The sequence below is a fragment of the Cygnus atratus genome, chromosome 20 (genome assembly GCF_013377495.2).
Source record: "Cygnus atratus isolate AKBS03 ecotype Queensland, Australia chromosome 20, CAtr_DNAZoo_HiC_assembly, whole genome shotgun sequence".
Taxonomy (NCBI): domain Eukaryota; kingdom Metazoa; phylum Chordata; class Aves; order Anseriformes; family Anatidae; genus Cygnus; species Cygnus atratus.
This window is the reverse complement of record NC_066381.1, coordinates 10,370,547-10,391,586: the sequence shown is the minus strand read 5'-3', so window position 1 is coordinate 10,391,586 and position 21,040 is coordinate 10,370,547. Positions and strand designations below refer to the sequence as shown.

Sequence of the window (21,040 nt, the reverse complement as noted above, 5' to 3'; positions counted from 1 at the left end):
ATGTATATTTATTGATTGGGTCAAGTGTTGCAGCTCCTTCAGCAGAGTGAGGTGAGAGCATTAATACGCGATTGACCCAGCTGGCGAGGAGGGCAGCAAAGCGGGGCTGAGCACTGCTTGCGCCGATGCCAGCCCAGGGGGCTCCCAAAACAGGCACCAGCATCACGGCAAGCCCCTGAGAATCTGCATGGTATGGGCACGCGTGTACATGTGTGCACACAGCTACAGGGCCCCACATCCCCAGCCTCATGGGCATGCTGCTGCTGCCTGCTGTGGGTTTGCAGAGCTGTGCCCGGGCGCCCACGACACGCTTTGGACACGCTGTAATGTGCAGGAATGCGGGATGGCTTCTGGTGAGAGCTCGGCAGCGGACACGGGACCTGCTTTTCAGTAAGAGCAAACAACTCAAAAGCTTTTTCAAGCTGGGATCTTTGTGCTAAGCGAGTCTGTGTGCTCCGCCACAGCCCAAACCCCAAGAAATGTGAGTGCAGAAGTCACTGCAGCAGACCTGGATTAAAACAGACCTGGCAGATGGTGCTGTAACTTCCACAACAGTGATGGTACAGAAAAGTAGTGTCAACATGGGTGATTCTATTCTTTTTTCCTCTTTCAGGAACGGCTAGAGCCTAAGTAGAGCTCAGAAGTGAGACTGACCTACATCACCGCACACGGCAGAGACCTCGCCTCCTGCCTTCGGAGCGTCTTTCATCCGTGCTGTGCCAGAGCAGAACCTGATGGCAGCGGCTCCGTTCTGCACCCTGGGGAGCTCACTCTTTTTCCACAGGACAGGGCCAGGCAGGGGGCAGCAGCTTCTGGGGGGTCCTGGCAGCCCCAGCCCCACGCCCACTGCCCGCGGAGGGCTGGCTGGGGTTTCCTGGCCAGGCTGTGGACACGGCGCCAGTGGGGGGCACGAATTGCAGGGTTGCTGCATTCCTGCATGAGCGCCCAAATAGCTCGCACTCAAGCACCCGGTTAATTTATGCATGAGTGCCCAGTTAGCCAGGTGTGAGTGGCCAAGGGGTCCCCACATCAGCCCCCAGCCAGGTCATGCACGAGTGCCTGGCTAACGCACCAGTGTCCCAGCAGCGAACGCAGGAGCACCCAGCCGATGTCCGTGTGAGCACCCGGCGACTTCAGGCATGAGCACCCAGTTAGCCCACACGTGAGTGCCCAACCAGCGCCCGTGTGAGCAACCAAAATGTCCTGCGTGGGCCCTCTGAGCTTACACAGCCACAACTGGTTCGTGCACAAGCGCAGGGTTAGTCCATGCATGAATGCCCTGATCCTGCATGCAGGAATGCCTAATTACTGCACACAAGAGCACCCAATTAATGCATGCATTAGCACCCAGGTACTGTGTGCACGAGTGCCCAGTTATTTTGCATTTTAATGCCCAGTTAGTGCACGCATGGCTGCTCAATGTCTTCATGCATGAGCACCCACATAATTACCAGGAGATTTCCCGCTTGGCCCACACGTGAGCCCACTGCATGTCCCCAGAGCGGGGACACCCCTGGGGACCGCAGCCCGCAGGAGATGCACACCAGGGAAGGACGGCACAGGGGACAGCAGCACACAGCACCAGGACGAGACGGCTCTGGATGGGCTGTGCAGGTGCAGGAGGAGATCCCCGCACCATAGCCGGCCCCAGGAGACCCTCGCCCCGAGCTCCTCTGCGGCAGCGCCGTGCTCTTCTCATCCACAGATGGTGGCCGTGAGCAGAAACCCATGCTGGCGAGTGCCGTGGCTCATGGGAGGGTGGCGTCGATGCCCACAACTGCCCTAAAAATGTAGGAAGCCTTTGATGTGCAGGTAGGGACCTCATAGAGAAAATCAGCTGGGTTTTAAGGCTCGTGCTGGAGCATCCATCCCAAGTGTTGTAATGGAAGGGAGGGCAGAAAAAGGAAAAATGGAGAAACTCGAGGGAAGAAGTGAAATTAGCACCCAGCTAGTCCTGAAGTCCTAAGGCCCCTCTGCCTTGCAGTCAGACTGGGACTGCTGCAGAACACAGACACAGAGCATGGGGCTGAGGCAACTTTTCCTTCGGTGTTTTTTTCCATCTTTTCCATCTCTAAACCTGCCTTTCACCTCTGGGCAGAGCAGATTAAAGGGAGGTCCCAGCTGCTGGCATGTCCAGCCGCAGCATGCACACAGGCGCTCATTACGTTCCCGTGCTAATGTGACCCTGCCCAGATTCCCGATAGGTGTTTTTATTTATGGATCCCGCATGAACCGCAAGTCACTTGCAAAAACTTGCAGAGAGCAGATGACCTGAATACATATTAATAAGGCTCACACGCCGTTTAGTATTAAAGAGTTTTCTATCGCGCTTGCAGGATCGCAGGAAACACTACCTTGTGGAAAGCAGTGTTTAGACAAAAAGCCTTCTATAGCTCGTCACAGTTTTAAAACCATTTGCCTTGGAGAAACGCCCAGGCTGCCCCGTGTGTGGCTGCGAGAGCCGCTTCTGGAAGAGAAACGCGCCTGGGCTGGGTCCTTACGCAGAAGAGGAGGGCAGGTAGTGGAAACGCTGAATTGTCCCAAATTATTGAGCAGTAACCCTCGAGACTGGGGCACTGATACTGATGGCAGTGCTCTGCTTACAGCGATCAAGCCCTCGGCATTTGCAGTGGCAGCTCCCCACTGGATGTTTGCAGGGCATTTTCTCTGTCCCTGGGATTTATTCAGCCTCTATAGCAGGGATTCCGGGGAGATAATAACCCACATTAACCAAGCCACTGAAAACTGCTTCACAAACAACTTGATCAAAGCAGCCCGGGACTGGGAGCAAACCTCCTGAATGTGGCTGGCAGCACGGTTGCCAAAATGATTGACTCCTGGTAACAAATCATTCATACAGCAGCCTCGGGTGGGACTGCAACAGGGGAGGCCCCAGACTGAGAAGGTTTGGGACCGCAGTGATGAGCGAGACAGAGAACTTCTCCTAAAGAGAAGCTGCTTTGCTGCTGCTGCTGTGTTTATTGATGCTTTCTGGCCATCAAAGCAGCTGATGGCTGAGCCTGGAGAAGAGCGGAGAGACGAACAGGTACAGGAGGCACGACGGAGGAGGTGGGACGGACAGAACTGCTGCAGGGACAGAAGACGAAGGGGACACTTGTACTGCCGGCTCCTACAGATGTGTGGTTTTATCCCGGATGCTGGCCGGGCTTCGAGATGAGGACACAGGCAGAAAGGCTGGACCTGAGGACAGAGGGGCAGAGTCACGGCTGGGGCTGGAATTGTGTCTGTCCGGGAAGCTCCCGGCCGCAGGCAGAGCCAGGCCGCAGCCTTAGATGGCAAACTGCTCCTCGCAGCCAGGCCCTTTTCCTCTTAATCTCCGTGAAGCGCCTTATATAGTGCACTCGGAGCAATTTATAAATAAAGGCTTTTTGTCACGATTCAGGAACGCATCTCCCCCTGTGGCATTTGAAGCACTTCCTCCATGGAGGCCGTGCTCCTTCCCGTGCCCAGAGAAGCGCCTGGCCTGCAGGGGCGGCCGCCTCACCGCAGCTCTGGGCGCTGACACCGGCCGGGTGGCTGCACGCTGACCCCCTGGGGACAAGGACCGAGGTTTTTTCCTCATTCCTTTGCAGCAGGACCCCCGTGGGTGGCTCACTCCTGCCCCGGGGGGCTGAAGGTGCTGCGGGCGTCCCTGGGGAGGTGGGCACTGCATCGGCACCCACCAGCACCACGAGGACACCGGCAGGTCTAAAGCACGGGGGCCCTGGGGTGAAATCCGGGGTTCCCGTTGTGTGGGACAAGCATCGTCCAGCAGCTGCCTCTAGCCTTTATGTCGGCTAAGCCCCCATCATCTGCCCAAGCCTCAGTTCAGGATTAACAGGATACCAAAACCGCAGCTACCTCGGCTTCGTGGCCGTCACTCTACTGCACGTGAGTGAAGAACGTGAGTGAGCGAGAACTTCATGGCAGCAGCAGGGGCAGGAATGGAGATCTGACTCTTGCAGCTCAGCTCCCTGCCCGCTAACGAAGCTCCTTCATTAGCAGCGGATGGGGCAGCCATACAGGCTGGGCAACCCGCCTCCACCAAGGGCGGTGGCGCCCGACCCGCGGGCCCGGCTTGGCGCGGCGGCGGCGCTGCGGGACCGGCTTGGGGCTGGCTGAGACCGGGGCTCCTGGAGCAGAGCGGGGACCTTCCCTTGCAGCTGTGTGTGGGACAGGGAGCTGCCTCCTGCCCGTCAGCCGGGCCGGGTCCTGCGGCTGCCCCCATGGCCGGGCTCTGCTCCCTGCGGTGCTGCTCCGCTCCGGCCCGGCACGGGGAGAGCCAAGGCTCCGCGCCTCCCAGCCGGGCGTGCTAATAAAAGAGATCCGCGAGACTCCAAGGTCTGTTGCCTCAACAGAGACTCGGCGGAGCTATAAATAGCCCAGCCAAGCGCCGTGCAGTGAACCTGAGCAGAGCCGGCTGCCCTCGCAGCCAGACGCCCCCGGGAGCCTCGCCGAGATGTGTGCCGACGCTCCCCCGGAGCCTGCTGTGGCACAGGTGGACGTGGGGACGTGTGGATTTGGGGACACCCAGCTCCTACCTCCTGCCCCTTCCAGGTGGCCCTGCTCCAGCAGCTGACCAGGCACTGCCTTTCCCCCCTCCTCAGCCCCCAAATCAGCATGCTCCAGCCCCTGTCCGGCCACGTGGAGCCTCTGGAAACACCGCCATAAAAGTATTTGATCCCGCTGCTGCTGAGAGATGGAAGCTCTTGAAGGGTTGCAGCCACACGATGCTCCCGAAATGGGGGACTGCTGAAGGCAGGATACTCGCTGGGCAGGCGGTGCTGACCCAGAGCGTGTTGGTGAGCGCAGGGCACCATCCCGGCAGGACAGGCAATGCCGCTCGCCCTTCCTGCCAAACTGCAGAAAAAAAGCAATAAAGAGGAACACAGCAGCGGTTCCTCCGCTCCCGCATCGCTCGTGTTTTTTTTCTGTTGGGCTTTTGCTCAGGTGGCTTCTTGGCGCCTCTGCCCAAGTGAAATGGAGCAACCCAAATCAGAGCTGGCGGGCGGCCAGCCTGGCAGACGGGTGGCCCAGAGGGCAGCTGCACGCCTGGAGCACGTTTATCGAGGGCAGGAGCTCCGCGGGGGGAACCCAAGCAGCCGAGGCGCCGGCGTTGTGCCTCTGCAGCAGGCTCCGGCCAGCCCTGCTGTGCTCGGTGGGGCCGAGCAGGGCATCCCGGCCAGGCGCAGGATCAGCCCTTCGAGGGGCTGACAGCTCTGGTTGGTACCTGCTGGGTCGCTCACACCGAGCTTCACCGCGGCTTTCCTGCAGGGAAAGCAGTAACGCAGAGCGCGGTATCACGGCGCTGCACCAGACCTCTCCCTGGGCTTCAAAATGAACGGGGTTTTTGTTCTCCCCTTTGTCCTCACCTTGGCTTTTGTGTGCACGTGAAACACGAGGAGACCGGCGTGACGTGGCTCTCCTGTGCTTCGGTGCCTTTCTGTCCTGTCACCAGAGAGACACCTGTGTCTTTTCTGGGGCCAAAAGACCCGGGGAGCCTCGGGCGAGCACCTCTCTCTGCCAGGCCACCGGCATTGCCAAAGGGCTCTCCCGTCCCCTTTCTGTCCCTGTCCTTTATCTCCAAAACGCCACAGCTTTCTCACACTTGCCAGCACTGCAGCCAAACGGAGGCTCTGCAAGCTGCAGGCGAGCTCTTGCGGTGACCGTGATGGCCACGGGTCACCCCAGGAGCTGGTGTGGGGACACTTTTTGGCCAGCTCAGCACCAGGGCTGGGGTTTTATGGGCATGTGAAGGAGGGCTGGGAATTTATGGGCACGTGAAGCAGGGCTGGAGCTGGCAGGGCTCGCTCGGGAACCCCAGGGACAGGCAGAGACTCCCACAGGACGCGGCGCTGGTGGCCGCGGTGGGTCCCCAAGCCTCGCTGCCGGTATAAAATCAGGAAAAACCCGAGAAACGAGAGGGGAAGGGAAATCTGCGTGGTGCCGCAGGGCCAGGAGCGAGGCCGAGCCCTGCGGGGGAGCAGAGCGGCGCCCCCAGCACCCTGCAAACGCGGGCACCCGGGGCCCGGGGGTGTTCGTGGAGAGGTTGGAGCTGGTGCTTGGGGACACGGTTCAGTGGTGATGTCGGTGGGGGGGCACCGCCGAGGTTTCCACACCGGCCCCGGGCTGGGCCGGGCCCCTCAGCACCACCCCGGGACCGGGCTCAGCACCCCCCCGGATCGGGCCCGCCGGGCCCCGCCCCCGCGTAGCAACGCCCCGCCCCGTCTCGCCCCGCCCCGCCCCGCCCCGCGCCGGCCCCGCGGCATTGTGGGATGAAACAGGATGTAGGCAGAGCAGCGCGGGCGGACGGGCCGGGGCGGCGGGCAGCGCGGCGGCGCAGCCAATCGGGGCGCGGCGTGCGGCGCGGCGCAGCCAATGGGAGGGCGGCGGGCCGCGCGCCGCAGCGGGCGGGGCGGTATTTGAGCGCGGCGCGGCGGCGCGGCGCAGAGCGCTCGGCGCGGCGCAGGGAGCGGAGCGGAGCGGGCAGAGCCGCGCGGGTCCGGGCATCTCCCACCTCCTCCTCCTCGGCGCCGTGCCGTGCCGTGCCGCGCTGCGCTCTCCCGGCTTGGCCCCGTCACTGTGAAGGTGAGCGGCGCCGGGGCTGCGGGGCTCCGTGTGCGGGGTCCGCCCGCGGGAGGGGAGAGAAGAGGAGGGGAGGGGAGAGGGGTGGCGGCGGTTCCCGGTGGGGGGGGGGGGTCCCGCAGCCGGTCCCGCAGCCTGCCCCGCACCCCCGGCCCCGCCGCCGGCCTCGCTCCGGGCAAGGTCACCGCCGCCCCGGGGCTCCCCCCGGTGAAGGTCACGCAGCGCCCGGCCTGCGCTCGCCGCCGCCTCCCGGAGAGCCTCGGCCCGGGCCCGCCGGGGAAGGGCTGTGCCGGGCTGCGCCGAGCCCTGCTGGGCCGGGCCGCGCCCCCTTCCCCAGCCGCCTCCCGCCGCGGCGGAGCTGGGCCGGGGCCTCCTCCCGCAGCCCCCCTGTTCGGGAGGCGAGGTCTGGGCGCTGCCCGGGGCCCCATCCTGCCCCGCTGCGGGAGGGTGCTGGGCTGGGCCCTCATCCTGCCCCGGGCTGCTGGGGCTGGGCTGTTACCGCTGCCCCGGGGCTTTGTGCCCACCCCCTCCCGGTGCGGGTGGCAGGGCCCCGAGGGCTGGCAACGCTCCGTGCTGCAGGGATGGGGCGTGTGCGTGGGGCTGGGCTGGTGGGGCCAGGGCCTGTGTGACCCGCGGTGGGGCCAGGGCCCTGCAGTGGGGTGGTGGGAGCTGCCCCTGCCATGTGCCGGGGGTCCTCCTGCCAGCCCCTGGAGGTTGCTGTGCCCTGGAGCAGTGGTGCTGGGAGGGCAGACAGGCAGGCAGCTGCAGCCCTGCTGAAGGATAATGGCTTGTTCCTCTGGTGCTGCTGGCCCTTGACGGCTTGGGCCTGCACTGAAATGCTCCTTGCCTGAACAGTGAGGAGGGAAGGAAGACGCTTGCTGCGGGTCACTCGGTGTCTGCTTATGTAATGGCAAATGCCCTCTGAACTGTGTGCGCTGGAGGCATGGGGAGGCCTGGAATCCGTGAGAACTTGTTCGCCTTCTTTCCCTAAAGAGGCTTTCCTCGAAGAATGACCCACAAGTGAATTTCTGCTGCTTCCCTTTTCCTGTGTTTTCCTGTGGGGTGGACCCCCTGAAGACTCTTTAGGATCTGCCAGTCCCCTGGATAGTGGATGGAAATCTGTAGGCAGGCATTTTGGTTCTCCTGAGTGATGTCTTCATGGCCGGGGTTTCTAGGCCCCAGGCTGAAACCTGCTGGCTTAAACCGCAGCAGAGAGGGGAACAAAGTGACTGGAAGCGGCTTTTCCAGAGCAGGGGTAGAGGCGTGTGCTCTCTGCTGTGTGAGCTCAGTTCCTGCCATTCCTCCTGATGCTATTAGTGTGTGTTAATAGCAGTGCTCTATTAAACACTGCATCTAAACAGCATAAATTAAGGTTGCAGTAGAAATCCTCAAGTGCAGAGTAAAGAATTGAAGTATTGTAATTGTAGGGCTGCAATTATGTAACTGGATTCTCTGTCTCTCTGGGTAGCAGGCTCCTTTAATTGCTGTAACAAAGCTACTCCTTCAGTTTTCTGGGACTGTTCCAGGAAGCGATCATTGCAGCAGATTTTCTTCACTCCCTGGTAAAGCTAAGAATGTGTAGTTTCACTATTTCAAAACGTTCGTGGTAGTAGTGCTCAGACTTGCAGCACTGTAGAAGTATTAGCAAACCTGATGGTGCTCTGCAGGCTTAATTGGAGGCACTTGTTGCCACCGAAGGCTTAATTTCGCAAAGTTTAAATCCTCTCTGGTAGGAGCTGCTGCCAAGGTGCCAGCACAGGCCTTCACTCGACCAGTCCCCAGACAAGGCGTGCACCCTGCTTGCTCCTGCCCGGCGGTGGTGGAGCGGGGCGGCTCGTAGCAGGGCTGCCCGGGAGCCTTTCCTGGTGCATGGGTCAGCCTCTGCTTGCAGGGCTGGGTTGCCAAATCCCTGCTTTCTAGGATGACATGATCTGCACACGGGACGTGTCCCAGTGCTGAATGCTGCCCTAGAAGGGCTGTGGTAAGTCTGCGTGTGAATGGCTTCGGTGCCTGGTACAAAACACCGTAAGTGGGTGATAGTCAAGGGGTTAAATGCTCCGCTCAAGTTACCTCTCCCTGGCTTCCTAGAGATGAGGGCAGCACTAGCATGCTGGCCTCTAGCTCCTGGGCTCCGGCTCACAGGTGGGGGGAGGAAAATGGGAGGCTGTTTTCCCTGGCCCTGGCTGTGCGTCCCCGTGTGTTTCAAGGCTGCAGCGTGGCGTTTCTGTTTTGTCAGACCGGCTTTGTCCCGTGAGAACTGCTGAAGTCTGGGTTTCAGTGGCAAAGCAGTGGTGAGGTGAGGGAATGAGTGCTGTTCCCCATTCCGCCTGTCATTCCAGGCTCAACTAGCAACAGCAGCTCCGGTCGAGGTGAGGTGAAAGCAGTGCTAGCGCTGACACGCTTCCCACGCCTCCGCTGGGCACAGACTGCCTGGGGTCTGCTCGCGAGGCTCTGAGCAGATGAAGTTCAAACCACTGGTGCACCTGGAAGGCAAGCTTGGCTGTAGCCCCTTGATGTCTAGGAGGGCTGTGTCTCCACGCATCTCATCTCCTCCCACGCAGCTTTCTCTGCCTGTTCGATGCAGGTGGTGATGTTGGACTGCCTCTGATCTAACCTCCGGGACAGTGCCGGTGCTCCAGCCAGAAGGGAGATCTTGGCCTGGGGCTGCTGTGGGCTACCCCGATAAACTCTCGCTGGTTGTAGCAGGGAGTTGGTAGTCTCGGCTTGTGACGCAGCCTGCCGTAGAGAGGAAAACCTCCGCACAGGCAGCTTCTCCTTTCTGGGGAAGGGATTAACAGAATCTTATGTTCTGCCTTAGGTTCACCATGTCTGACAGAAAGGCTGTCATCAAGAATGCGGACATGTCCGAGGACATGCAGCAGGATGCTGTTGACTGTGCCACACAGGCAATGGAGAAGTACAACATAGAAAAGGACATTGCAGCATATATAAAGAAGGTAACGGGGGGTGAGGGGGCTGCTCTGCCTGAGACTTACGGCTGAAGCTCTTACGTCTGTGTGTGTCTCGAGCCTGAGTGTTTTGAGACTTCATACTTGACTGTTTGGAAGGAGGAGATGCTTTTTCTGCTGCTTGCCACTATTCCCGAGGGAAAGGAGTGACTTCTCCAAGGTCAGAGGAAGGCTGTGGCAGAGCAGGGCCTGGTCTGCTGCTCTGGCAAGCTCTGAGCAAGCTGAGTGCGTGCTCTCCCTCTGGGTCTCTCAGCTTAGAGCTGGCTGCAGCCTCTCCTCAGGACTTGCTCTGCAGCTGCTGCTGGGCTGGCAGTGCTGCTGCGGGGTGGGATTACTCCGAAGTTTCCCTCGGAAGTGGGCAGCCCTGCATGAGCAGTTCTGCCTGCGTGTTCTGGCTCTGAGGCAGCGGGTGTGGAGGAGGACGCAGCCTTGTGCTGCCTGCTGGGGTGCACAGAGATGCTGCTGTAAAAGCAGTGCAGGCGGTTGCCCCCTCTTGTGAAGAGGTGCCTCCCTGTTCTCAGGAACCCGTTAACTTCAGTCTCATGCTTGTCAGCATCTGGGAGCTGTTGGTTTCCTCTGTAGCCACTTCTCTGAATGGTCAGGCAAAGTGCTTTTCGGGGAGGAAGATGATTACGTAGGCAATGCAGCCCTAGCAGCAGGATTAGCTCCTGGGCCTTGCTTGTAACCTAACCCTGAATGCGAAGGATTCAAAGGTGTCTCCTGACTTCTCAGATCGCTTTGATCTGATGAGGCGAGACCTATCTGAAAGTGCTTGGGGCAATGCAGTCTGTAAAGTGAGTGAATGCAGCAGAAGGAATCCAAAAAGTTGCCCTTTATTTCCAAAGTGTTGGGAGGAGGGAAGTGATTTGATGCACCTTCAAGCCCTGGCACAAAAGCTTTTCCTTACTTCAAAGGTTACCTGCAAAGAGCTGAAACTGTCTTGCTGCTGTCTGAGGACTAAGTCTTGCTTTAATCTTGAACATTGAGTCTGTTCTGGCTCTGAGGGGGAGGGAAGGGTGTTCCTGGGAGTTGTGTAGTAGAGGGAGGAAAATTCTTTAACCCTCCCTTACCTGCTAAGTAGAAGACTAAGTAGAATTCTTGAGGGTCCAGTGTTCGCCTTGCTCACCTCTGACCTCAGGGTTTTGTTTTGTGAATTTGCCGGCTTATTTTCACTGCAAATTTTTTCCCCTCCGTGAAGTATCCCAAACAGCATAAGGCAGGCCTCTCCTTCCTTTTTTTAGGTGACCTTTAAGCTCAAATGCCTTGCTGGAGCAGACATGCCAAAGTCTTTTTTTATTTTTTTGTGAGTGGGCTTGGAATGGGAGAGGAGAAATATTCCCCTGAGCTAGCCTACATGTGGGGCTTGAATAGGTCTGTACCAGGGAGAGCACTTAGGTCTGCTCGTTCTGCCCAGGGCGGATGTGTGCTCCACATCTCGGGAGATAATTTGCTTGCGTTGGATCCTTCAGACAAGCCAGTGCAGAGGCCCGGCTCATGTCAGTCGCTACCTCACTCAACACAATGGTGTCTTGTGGCAGGGAATGTAAGGATGCTGCAGGTGGGAGGAGGGGCGTTAGCGTGTGAACAGAACCAGCAAAGAATTTGTGCTTAGAACTATTTTCATGTGGGCTTTCTTGGCCTTAACGCCTCTCTTCTGTTTCTTCAGGAATTTGACAAGAAATACAACCCAACTTGGCACTGCATTGTTGGCAGAAACTTTGGCAGCTATGTAACACACGAGACAAAGCACTTCATCTATTTTTACTTGGGTCAGGTTGCAATTCTTCTCTTCAAGTCTGGATAGGAAGTAGGAGCAAGCGAAATTCGGACTGTAATGCACTGATGGCTGAAGCCACGACTCCCTTTAACATGGCTATGCCGCTGCATGGACTGTATACTATATTTAATGTGTATATGTTGCAGTAAAATTCTACTTCTGTTTAGTTGCCTGGGAAGAAGGCGGCATTTTTTTGTTACTGCTTTTTTTGGTTGTATTGCACTAGGAAACCTGTAAATGCTTAAACAATGGCCTTTACGTGGGAAGAAATAAAACTATTCCACAACAGCTCCCTCAGTGGTAACTCCTTCTTTGAGGCTGGGAAAACTTTGGGCAGGCCAAAAAGCCCCTGACTTCCTTACTGAGTTTTACTAGACTGTTAATCTTGTAATGAGGAGCAAAGCCAGCGTGAGCCTCCGATCCCACCCTGCAGACTGTAGAGAGCTGGCTCTCCCAGTAACCTCAGCGCAGGTACTTAAACCACCTGGAAGCTGGTGGGGTGGCTCTTATTTACGTGGCTTTCACACGAGTTGAACTCCACCTTGGACTGTGATTACCAGACTTGCAGCTGGCACCCTCGGTGTTCTTTCAGTACCCATCACTGTATTTTTGGCTCTGCTGAAGCATTGACCTAGACTTGTAAGCACCTCAGCCTGGTCTAGAAGGCTTCAACAAGCGCCCCCTTGAGCTGCTGCTCGCTGCGGGGAGCAGCGTGCTGTGGCTGAGGTCTTTAGACCTTGGTACTGAGACCTAAAGTTGGCCACACGGCCTGTCCCTGAAACGGAGTAGGATATCAAATTGGTGACTACTGACAACAGCTATTTGGCATGTTCTTAGCCAGTTGTCTCAACACTGCCTTAACTTGATGCTCTCCTTTAAAACAAGCTAGTCATGTGGAAGACTTGTAAGTGGCCACTGTCTCCTTTTTTTTATTTCTGTAGCTGATAAGCTATTTCTGGAGGCCTGTCCTCCATGTTCTGATATCTGCTTTTGTTCTTAAAGCACAGTACCAAGAAGTTAAATTTACATGTGATGTTTGTGTGAAGGAAACTCATGTGACATCTGCTTCAATGGCAGAAAAATGTCTTGGTCTCCAATAGGTTCAGCAGTGATGTTGTCTTAGTATGTACTGACTCTTGGATTAAACTGCAGGAAGTGTTTTGTATCTGGGTGGGAGAAATCCTTCTGAAGGACAAACGCCGTGTGATGGCACGTGACTACTTGGTGCTTGTCATAGTCTATCTGTTGGTTCGTTAACTAATTTGTAGACAAATACCACTGGGCTTGTGAGCCTAACTCGTGTCTCTAGGACAAATTTGGTGTTGGTAACAAGTCACTGCTCGGGTGGGGAAAGGCAGAGTGAAGGGAGCTCTTCATTGTGAAATGACTTAGGTGACCCAGGTTGACTACTTCCTGAAGTAAAAGTCCTTGTCTCTGTGCAAAATCCAAAGTATGCCTAATTTTGTAATATTGATAGAACAATGTTGTAACTAGAAAGAATGTAGCTGTCATTACTTCATGTTGATGGAAATGTCTGCACTGGGGTAATGTGCCTTGGGCTGTCTGGGGCACTCTTGGGGTCTTGTCTGTTCGGAACTCCACTCTTGATCTGAAAGAAGAATGTTTTGGATTTGTTTTTTCCAAGCATGAGTCTAATGTGAACCTGTTCACGGTCTCTTGTGGAGCAAGATATGTTCCCTTCATAACTGCAATGGCTCAAATACCATTTATTTTTTTCAAACATTAAAGGTGAATTGACACATTTAAACAGCCTCCGGTTTCTTCATTGCCTACTGTCCGAAGCACAAACCGCTCTTGTCTGGAGAAGGTGAGCAGCCAGCGCTCTGCCCTGGAAGATGCTCATGATGCAAAGGAGGTAGCTCTGCAGAAGGGGGGGAGAGACTCAATTCGAGGAGCATATGTGGCCCATCTGTGTGGGCACCGACCTCAGGCCTGGCTCAAACACGGAGCCAGAAGGAGGGAGTGAGGGGAGTGCATCCTGCCGCAGCCCTGCTGGGTGCTGCTGTGCCAAGTAACCCAGATCCGAAGGTGTTGGGGCTGACCTCTTAATGGCTTCAGGCAGACGGGGTAGCAGAGCAGCTGGGGTCCTGGCTCCTGTGCATGCTCAGGTGTCTTCCCTACTTTGCAGGGAAGTCTGTTACCCCTTCAGGCTTCCTCTGTGTGCTTTGCAGCTGCTTCACATCTTGCCTTTTTGCAGTTGCCTGGAGCTGGTGTTTCGTACCCTGCATGTTGCAGGGGCTGTGGGCTCGCTGTTAGCTCCCCTCCCCGCCTTGCTCCTGACAACTGAGGTTTTAGTTTGTAGCCTCCCCGATATTTTGGCAGAGCCGCTTACCAACTGGAGCAGCGTAACAGCTATGCTGCAGGACAGCACCCCCGGCATGCCAAACAAGGGGAAGTTGAGCTGTAGACGAGCACAAGGCTCGTGTTAAGCGGCTATAAAATGAGCTGAAAGCAAAACTCCAAAATAAGCAGCAGTGTGTTTGCTACACGCAGGCAGTCTGTCTAACCTGCACCTGACAGTGCTGGAAAGCAGAGGCGGTTCCTAAGTTTGGGAGGAGCTGGGAGCACTGCTGCTCCTCCCTCTGTGCTCCCAGGGAGCCTTTTAGCTGGAAGCGTGGTTCTGTAGCTTAACCTAAACTGTGCTGAGGCTCTGCGCTCCCGGCGTGGCTGCGGGTGAGTTGGTGCTGCAGCTCCAAGAAAGCATCCGCAGCCTTGTAGGGCTGGGGGAGTCAAGCCCTCTGGGTGCGTGGGGGGCTCACCCAGTAAAAAGTGGCTGAGGAACGCTGGGAAGCTGCTCATCTGAACACAGGGTGAAAAGCAGGGTCGTGCTGGCAGCAGGGAAGCACTTGTTGCAGTGGCGTTTGGGTGTATCGGTGGTTGGGTGCTGGTGTAACCGATCCCTGGTGGGAAGCGGAGGTCCTGCCAGGGCTGGTGGGGTGCTGTTCCTTGAACTGACGCACACGGAGCAGGAAACGGGTTTGTTGCTTCCCTGAACGTCTCTTTGCAGCGGAAGTCCTGCTCCAGGCTGAGGAGCAGAAGCTCTAGCTCGCACCTTCAGCGTTAGGCTAGGCGGTGAAACCAAGCCCTGCTCACCTGCCCGTAACCCCTGCAGCAGATCCCGGCGCTGCACGTCCTCGGCTTTCCCTCTGAATGATCCTTTGTGTAGCGCCGGGGCTCTGGAAGGCACGAGCTGCCCAAAGTCGAGCGGCACTTCCCTCTACGCAGCTGAGAGCAGGCTGAGGTTTTAACACAGAGCTTTGTGTCCCCGCTGCCTTCCCCCCGGGCTCCCAGCAGCTGTCTGACGCAGCTTTTGGCTTTGACTTTTTCCATTGCTGGGCTCCGCATTTGTCTCCAGTTTCCACCACGTGCAGGTGTCCTGCATTACGCCTCGGAGCGTTAACTGTGGCTGCGCTGGGGAGGCTGGCAGCGTCCCCAGGACGCCTGCTCAGTTTCAGCAAGAGCGTGGAGCTGTTTGGAAACATCTGGATCCGGGGCGCCGAGTGGAAGGTATGGATCTGCGGGGGAAACATCTGGAGAACGAAACTGCTTCCAGATGTTTGGGCAAACTGCTATTTCAGTGTAAGCTCGGTGAATGTTACCGTGCTGCTTTACAGGCATTCAGAAAACGTCTGAGGGCAGCGGTCTGAGCTGCTGGCTGCTGCCTGTGGGCTCGGGACGGTGCCTGCAGACGTGTGCGTGCGTTCGCTGCGGGTTCATGGCTGGGGAGAGTGTCACGTTATTTCCTTGCGGACTGAGTTTTTCAATTCCTTATATTTCTTCTAGGTGTGGCCTTGCGAAAGCAGAGGTTTATGACACTGAAGGGGCTCCTCTTTGGTAGCTGTGCTCCGTGTGTGTAGCTGTGAGTCTTTAGCTGGGATTCACTTCTCTTCGCGGAGTAAAGCAGCTGGAGGAGGTGCGTTACTCCCGTAGCAGCGAGGAGCCAGCCTTGCTCCCTGCCTTGCTGGCACAATATTCATCTTCCCCGCCCCGGGCTGTGACCACCTGTAACTCTGGGAAGGGACAGAGTGACGGCAAGGTCCTCCCAGCCCTGGCACCCTGAGCAGGCGCCGGGCTCCACAGCCTGCTCGTGTGGGAACAGCGGGGCCGCGTGCCCGCGCTCTCCTCTCCTCCCGTCCTGCAAAGTCACCCTGCAGCACCGGCACTGCAGCCTTAATCCTCCCAGGCGCGCGGAGGCAGAGCCTGTTGCCGGTAAACCTGGCACCCAAAGGACATGTTCCTCTTCGCAGCGTTTTTGTGGGAGATTTGTGCTGAAACGTGGAAGTCTCCTTGATCTCGCACTCGGTCCCTGCCTGGTAAACCCTGAGGAGACGGCTGGCACTCGCTGAAGGAAGCGGGGCTGTGCCGTCCCTGCCCACCCGGGGGTTCCCGGCTTTGTTCTATTTATTGAGCAGCGACTCCGACACCCTTTGCCAGGCTGTGACTCACGGCAGCAACGCCTGTGCATGAGGCATGCCTCTCAGAGCCCCCTACAGATACGGAGCTGCAGGATCCTCGCAGGAGCCGGCCGTGGTTGTGTTTCCTCCCTCGAGGCAGCAGCTAGCTGAGGCTGAGCAGTGACTCAGTACCGGTGAGATAAATAACGGCCCACCCCCGGTCAGCGGCTCCAACAGCCCTTCTGCGAGCGACCCCAGGCACTGCGCTTACCCGAGGTGTTGGTGCCGAGCAGGGGCCGCGAGGGAAGGGCCGCGGGCAGGGCAGGGCAGGGCAGGCGGTGGCATCACCCAGCGCCGTGCTGGGCCGGGTTTCCCCTGCACAGCTAAATCCCGCTGCAGGGAGGGGAGCAGAGGACGGGGATGGCCGTAAAGCAGAAGGCCCCATCCGGACCGTCTCAAACACGGCAGGTCCACGTCGACCCGTACAGATTGCCCTGGGCGGCATCCAGATGTATCTTTTGGCTTTTGAGCCTCTGGCTTCCTTCTTTCCGGCCTCTCCTCTGAGACCTGCTCTGTGCTTCGGGCACGGCCCTGCCGGGCCTGATGCCGTCCTGTCCCTTCCCCTGCCTGCAGCCCGAGCAGGGACAGGCCCAGGCTCCGATGCTGAGCAGGATTTGGCCCTGGGTTAAGCCCGAGGGACAGTTTCATCTGGCCCTGGCGTGGCTCCTTTTCCCTTGCCTGTGGAAGCGGGCTGTTTTAGTGGCCTCAGGGGAACGGCCTGGCCCTGCTGGGCGGGCAGAGGGGTTTATAGGAGAGGTGCAAGCACCCCGTGCAACACCCCCCTGCATTTCAACATGTGCGCGGCCTTTCCTTTCGCCTCCTTCCAGCCCGGCTGTGAATGGAGCGCTTTAAGTGGGAGGAGATTGCTGGGAGCGCTTCTGCCCCCTTGCATTGGTTACAGCCCATAAAAACATGCCAGGAATTTGCCACAGCAGTCCCTCGCACTCCTGCAGAACCTGTGAAAGCAGCCTTTGTTCCCCGAGCTGCTCGGGCACCTCCGACCTGCACGTGTGGGACGGGGCGGGGGTCTGCGGAGCTGCTCGGGTGCTGCCGTGGGGATGGAGGCACTGAGCCAGGCCCTGGGCAAAGCGTTCCCCGTTGTCCTACCCCAGCGTGGGGCAAGCGGTGCTGAGCGCTGCCAGGACGCAGCAGAAGGACGGGCAGAGTTTAATGCCTCACAGCACGCCCCGCGCGAGCAGAGCTTTAGCCCTGTGCTGCTTAAGCTGAGTCAGAGGAACGGAAATCCCGTCTTACACAGGCGTTTTTCCATGAGCAAGAGGTTAAGCGTTCCGTTCCAGGCTTGGGGCTGGATCTCGTGCCCACCTCGCAGAGCTCCCAAGGGGCTGTGTCAAGCATCACGGCCTACTGGGGGCCGACAAGGGGCTGGGAGCAGGAGGGATGCGGGGTGGGATGCACAGGTGGGGTGCGTGGGCAGGATGCACAGGTGGGACGTGCAGGTGGGACGCACGGGTGGGATGCGTGGGCAGGATGTGCCCCCGCCGCAGCCTGCACACAGTGGCTGGCACCCAGCCCAGAGCGCAGCTCTGGGAATGTATAAGTGCCTGTTTTGTTTTTGAGGGAAGCCCAAAATGCTTCGGCGAGGACAAAACCTCTTCCTCGATCCGCTTTCAAAGGTCTCGTTTTCTCTAAGGGACCAAACTGACCTGGCAGGGAGCGACTGACCGGGTCCATCAGCCAGCTTGGAGGGGGCAAATCTGGAGCTGCAGAGGCTCCCCCTGAAACGGCGGCTGGCCGGGCTGAGATCTGGCACCCACCCGGCCCCCTCCAGCAGTGTCCCCAGGTGCTGGTGGCCCCGGTGACTTGCACGGCACAGAAGAGCCCGGCGTGACTCAGCAAGCGCCGGGTGCCAGGCCAGGGCTTTGGCGCTGTGACCGTCCCCCAGCAACGCCGACACCTGCAATTCCGGCAGAGCCTGGGCTGGCTTAAGGCACCGTGTTACTTAAATATTTTATAGAAAATCATTAAGCAATTAAATCTGGCAGTTCTCTCATCGTATGAAAAGCAGCTTGTAGTCTGTGCAGTAAATAGGGCAACGCTTTCCGTTCTTTCTGGATGTCTTCTTGGAGTCTAACTCCAATCCTTGCTTCAGAATAACTATAATTATCTCTAATTGCCATTATTGTTTAACATTTTTAGCATTTGCAAGTGCAAACTGTTAGTTTTCCATGCAGATACAATCAGCAGCCAGGGTTCACAATGAAAGCAATTAAAATCCTGTGATTATTACAAGCCTGCTTGTCTATACAACAGCTTCAATCTGCATAACTTGCCAAGACGTAGGCTAGAAACTCAGACAAATCTAGCATTTATTTAGTAACCCAGCAAAGCTACTACCCCTTGCTGTCTCCAATGATTTGCATCTACGGCACTTTTTGGAAGGACAAGAGTGTTGAGGGGAGGGGAAAGAAAGCATTTTCTAGAATACGTCCCTGGAGAATACACAGCGGAGATAAAATTATGCACATGAATTATGCATATGAATTATGATTTCACTCCTATTTTTGTTGGGATTAGCTCATGTTTGGTGTGCATCCCTGGCAGGCGGCTGCGGCCGGGCAGCCAGCAGAGCGCTCTCCAAGTCCCGGCAGGTCGCTGCGCCCTCGGCCCCGCGTTCCCCTCCTGGCGGCTGAGCACCGGCGGCGGCCGGGGCTGTTACTCAGCGCTCCTTTATGGGTTTATGGCACCTCTCCTGAAAACGTGCAAAGGATGAAAACAGATTTAGATGTACAAGTGGAAAACAAGCCTGCGCTATTTTGTGCAGAGGGGGAGGTGTCGCAGGCTTGCTGCCACCAGCCAGGCTCCACCGGTGTCCCCGGGGTCCCCGTCACCTCCTGCGGAGGTGGCACGGGAATGTCCCAGCCTCTGCCTGGGAAGACAAAACCCAGGGCGAGGAGCACGAGCGGGATGCAGGGGCCAAATGGTACCAGCTGTGCTTCCAAATCACCACACCAGCCTCAGCTGCAGTTCCCAGCCCAGCCTGTTTAAGCCACTAAATAAGCCCGGTAGTCCTTCACCCAGAAATAGCTTTGGAAACCTGAGCCCTGGTTCTCAGGAGGGCTGGGTGACCTCAGACCGCGGCGTTCCCGTTTGGAAGGAGGTTTAATGCCCCTCGCCGGAGAGGAGAAATTAGCCAAATTAGCCAGGTCACCAGGGCAGGTTGAGGGCTCAGGCAACCAGGTGGGGGACCCAGCCCGGGCTGGATGCAGGCAGCGGGGTGTCAGCAGTGCGGGTGGGCACCCTTCCTGCTGCTTGTGGGTGCTCTGCGTGCCGTGTCCCATCCCCACGTCCCACTTCTGATCCCACCGTGCAGCAACAACCCTGACTTCGCCAGCAGTTGCTTGCATGAGAAAACGAGATTAGGAAAATATTCCAAGTATCCGTGTCTGTCCTTCAGGGGCAAACAAACCCGGAGCCAGCGCTGTTTGTCCGTCAGCTGGCCCGCAGCTTGGGAAAACAGCTGGGGAGCGCAGTGGGAGACACCTTTGGCACCAGCGGAGATAATGCTGAGTACCGTGCTGAATCTGCATGTGCCTTTGGAGAACTGTAAACATGTAGCATCTCGCAGGCAGGGGCACTCACTAAATCTCCATTCCTGAACGTCCCAGGGATGGAGAATCTGCATGTGCATGTTTGCTTCCCTGGGCATGTGGATTTTTCTAGATTCCGGTGCTCCAGCTGGTTCAAAATTATGCTTATAAGAGGTGAAAAGTTGGGAAATTTGGAGGACTGATGGCAACAGCGGTATCCTGGAGAGCCTGGCAAAGAAACCCCCTGAAATTCTGATCTGAGTTTTGGGGCAATAAGATCAAGATGAACTCTCTCCGTTCTGCCTTTTCCAGGAACTTACATAGCTGACAGATCCGAAATGCAAGGAGGCAGGGAGGAATGATAGCAGTTCCCAGGTCATTGTTTTGTCAAAATCAGCAGGTATCTGCCATGCCCTTGAGCTCTCTGCCATGGCCCCTGTTCCGTGTGGCTTCCCTGTGGCAGCTGTCACCGGCCCTGCATTATCAAACCACCTGCTTGAATTTCAAGGAACTCATCCATATGTTCAACAGGAATAGCAATTTCCAGGAGCTCTTGGGGGCCTGGAGATAAGAGCATCTGAAACGGGGATTTCTGCTGAGCTGTGCTTACACTGCCGGAGCTGGAATTTCTCTCGGCTCGGATATCCGCTGGGGTGCTGCATGGAGGTGGTTTTCGTTTAAGCCGTAATCAACCACGGTTCACAAAACGTTATCCCCATGGGAACTCTCCCAGTTCTGTGGGCCAGTGCAGCTCATCTCATCTCAGTGACTTTGCACTCCCCTAGCCCTGCCATAAGCTTTCCAGACATAGATTTATCCATATCTTCTCATGGTTTCTTGCAGAGGACTGTCTTGATGTATTATGCTTGCCCATGGGTTCCCCACCACTGTCCTGCCTCAGTGGGGCAGCCAGCGCGGAGCCAGCAGTGCCAGCTCCTGCTTCACGCAGAGGATCAGGCCCAGCACCAGCCCTTCTGGCAGTCAGCATTTGCCTGGCCCCAGTCCTGGCACCTGGGGAAGCACTGACCCAGCTGCAAGCCCCGGTGATGCAGCCTGGGGAGGACACTCTTTCTCTGCATGTTTTTAAGCCAAACACAGCTCCTGAAATCAATATAGGAGATTCCCCTGCAGCCTGAGGAGCCGTCCTTTCCACATTCTTTCCTGGGACCTTCAAAGGAGCTGAGGAATCCAATTCCCACTAATTTGCTTTGAAAATACCAAGCTAAAATTGTAATTATGGCACATGGCATTACAGGCGAGGAAAAGAATCCACCAGACTTCAGGTACTTTGTTCTCCTAAGATATGAGCGTTGATGATTAAGACTTACAGTTTAAACAGTATTATGTTGCTTAATGTTGGAAGGTGTTCCTACGATTAATGAAAATTTCATAGACTGACTGGGGAAGAAAGAGACCATTTTATGTCCCATACCAGATGGCCTGACCCAGCTGCTCACTTTTTTCTTTGAACTGTGATTCTAATGACTTCTCTGTCCTTTGAAGTCTGGCTCTGTGCTGTCGAACCAGATGTATTTGCATGATAGTAGCAGAGCATGTTTAACAGTTGCGGACTTGTGCTCTTTTCCCTCATGGCCACTGCAGGATACTGTGCTCTTGTTTCAGGTTTTTGAGGGGCGAGCAAATGTGAAGGCTTACTAGGAGCTGGTAAGATGTGTCTCCATGTAA

General features: G+C 57.0%; 1 protein-coding gene and 1 long non-coding RNA gene across 2 annotated transcripts; both read left to right on the top strand.

Annotated features, from left to right (window-relative positions):
- Positions 1-6,423: 6,423 nt before the first annotated feature.
- DYNLL2 (dynein light chain LC8-type 2) lies at positions 6,424-11,619 on the top strand. The gene is made up of 3 exons (XM_035560853.2): positions 6,424-6,588; positions 9,404-9,542; positions 11,221-11,619. The coding sequence occupies exons 2-3, from the start codon at positions 9,411-9,413 to the stop codon at positions 11,356-11,358; spliced, it is 270 nt and encodes an 89-aa protein (XP_035416746.1). The 5' UTR covers positions 6,424-6,588; positions 9,404-9,410; the 3' UTR covers positions 11,359-11,619.
- A 2,416-nt stretch (positions 11,620-14,035) lies between these two features.
- Positions 14,036-17,828, top strand: LOC126913537 (uncharacterized). Its single transcript, XR_007709041.1, has 3 exons — positions 14,036-14,859; positions 15,136-15,265; positions 15,600-17,828. It is a non-coding gene; the product is annotated as an uncharacterized LOC126913537 (long non-coding RNA).
- The last annotated feature ends 3,212 nt before the right edge of the window (positions 17,829-21,040 follow it).

Bases quoted from the DNA above. Each gene is read 5' to 3' on its own strand.
- DYNLL2 (XM_035560853.2), top strand. From the start codon at position 9,411: ATGTCTGACAGAAAGGCTGTCATCAAGAATGCGGACATGTCCGAGGAC. The intron at 9,543-11,220 runs GTAACGGGGGGT...CTGTTTCTTCAG, and splicing joins TTGCAGCATATATAAAGAAG to GAATTTGACAAGAAATACAA.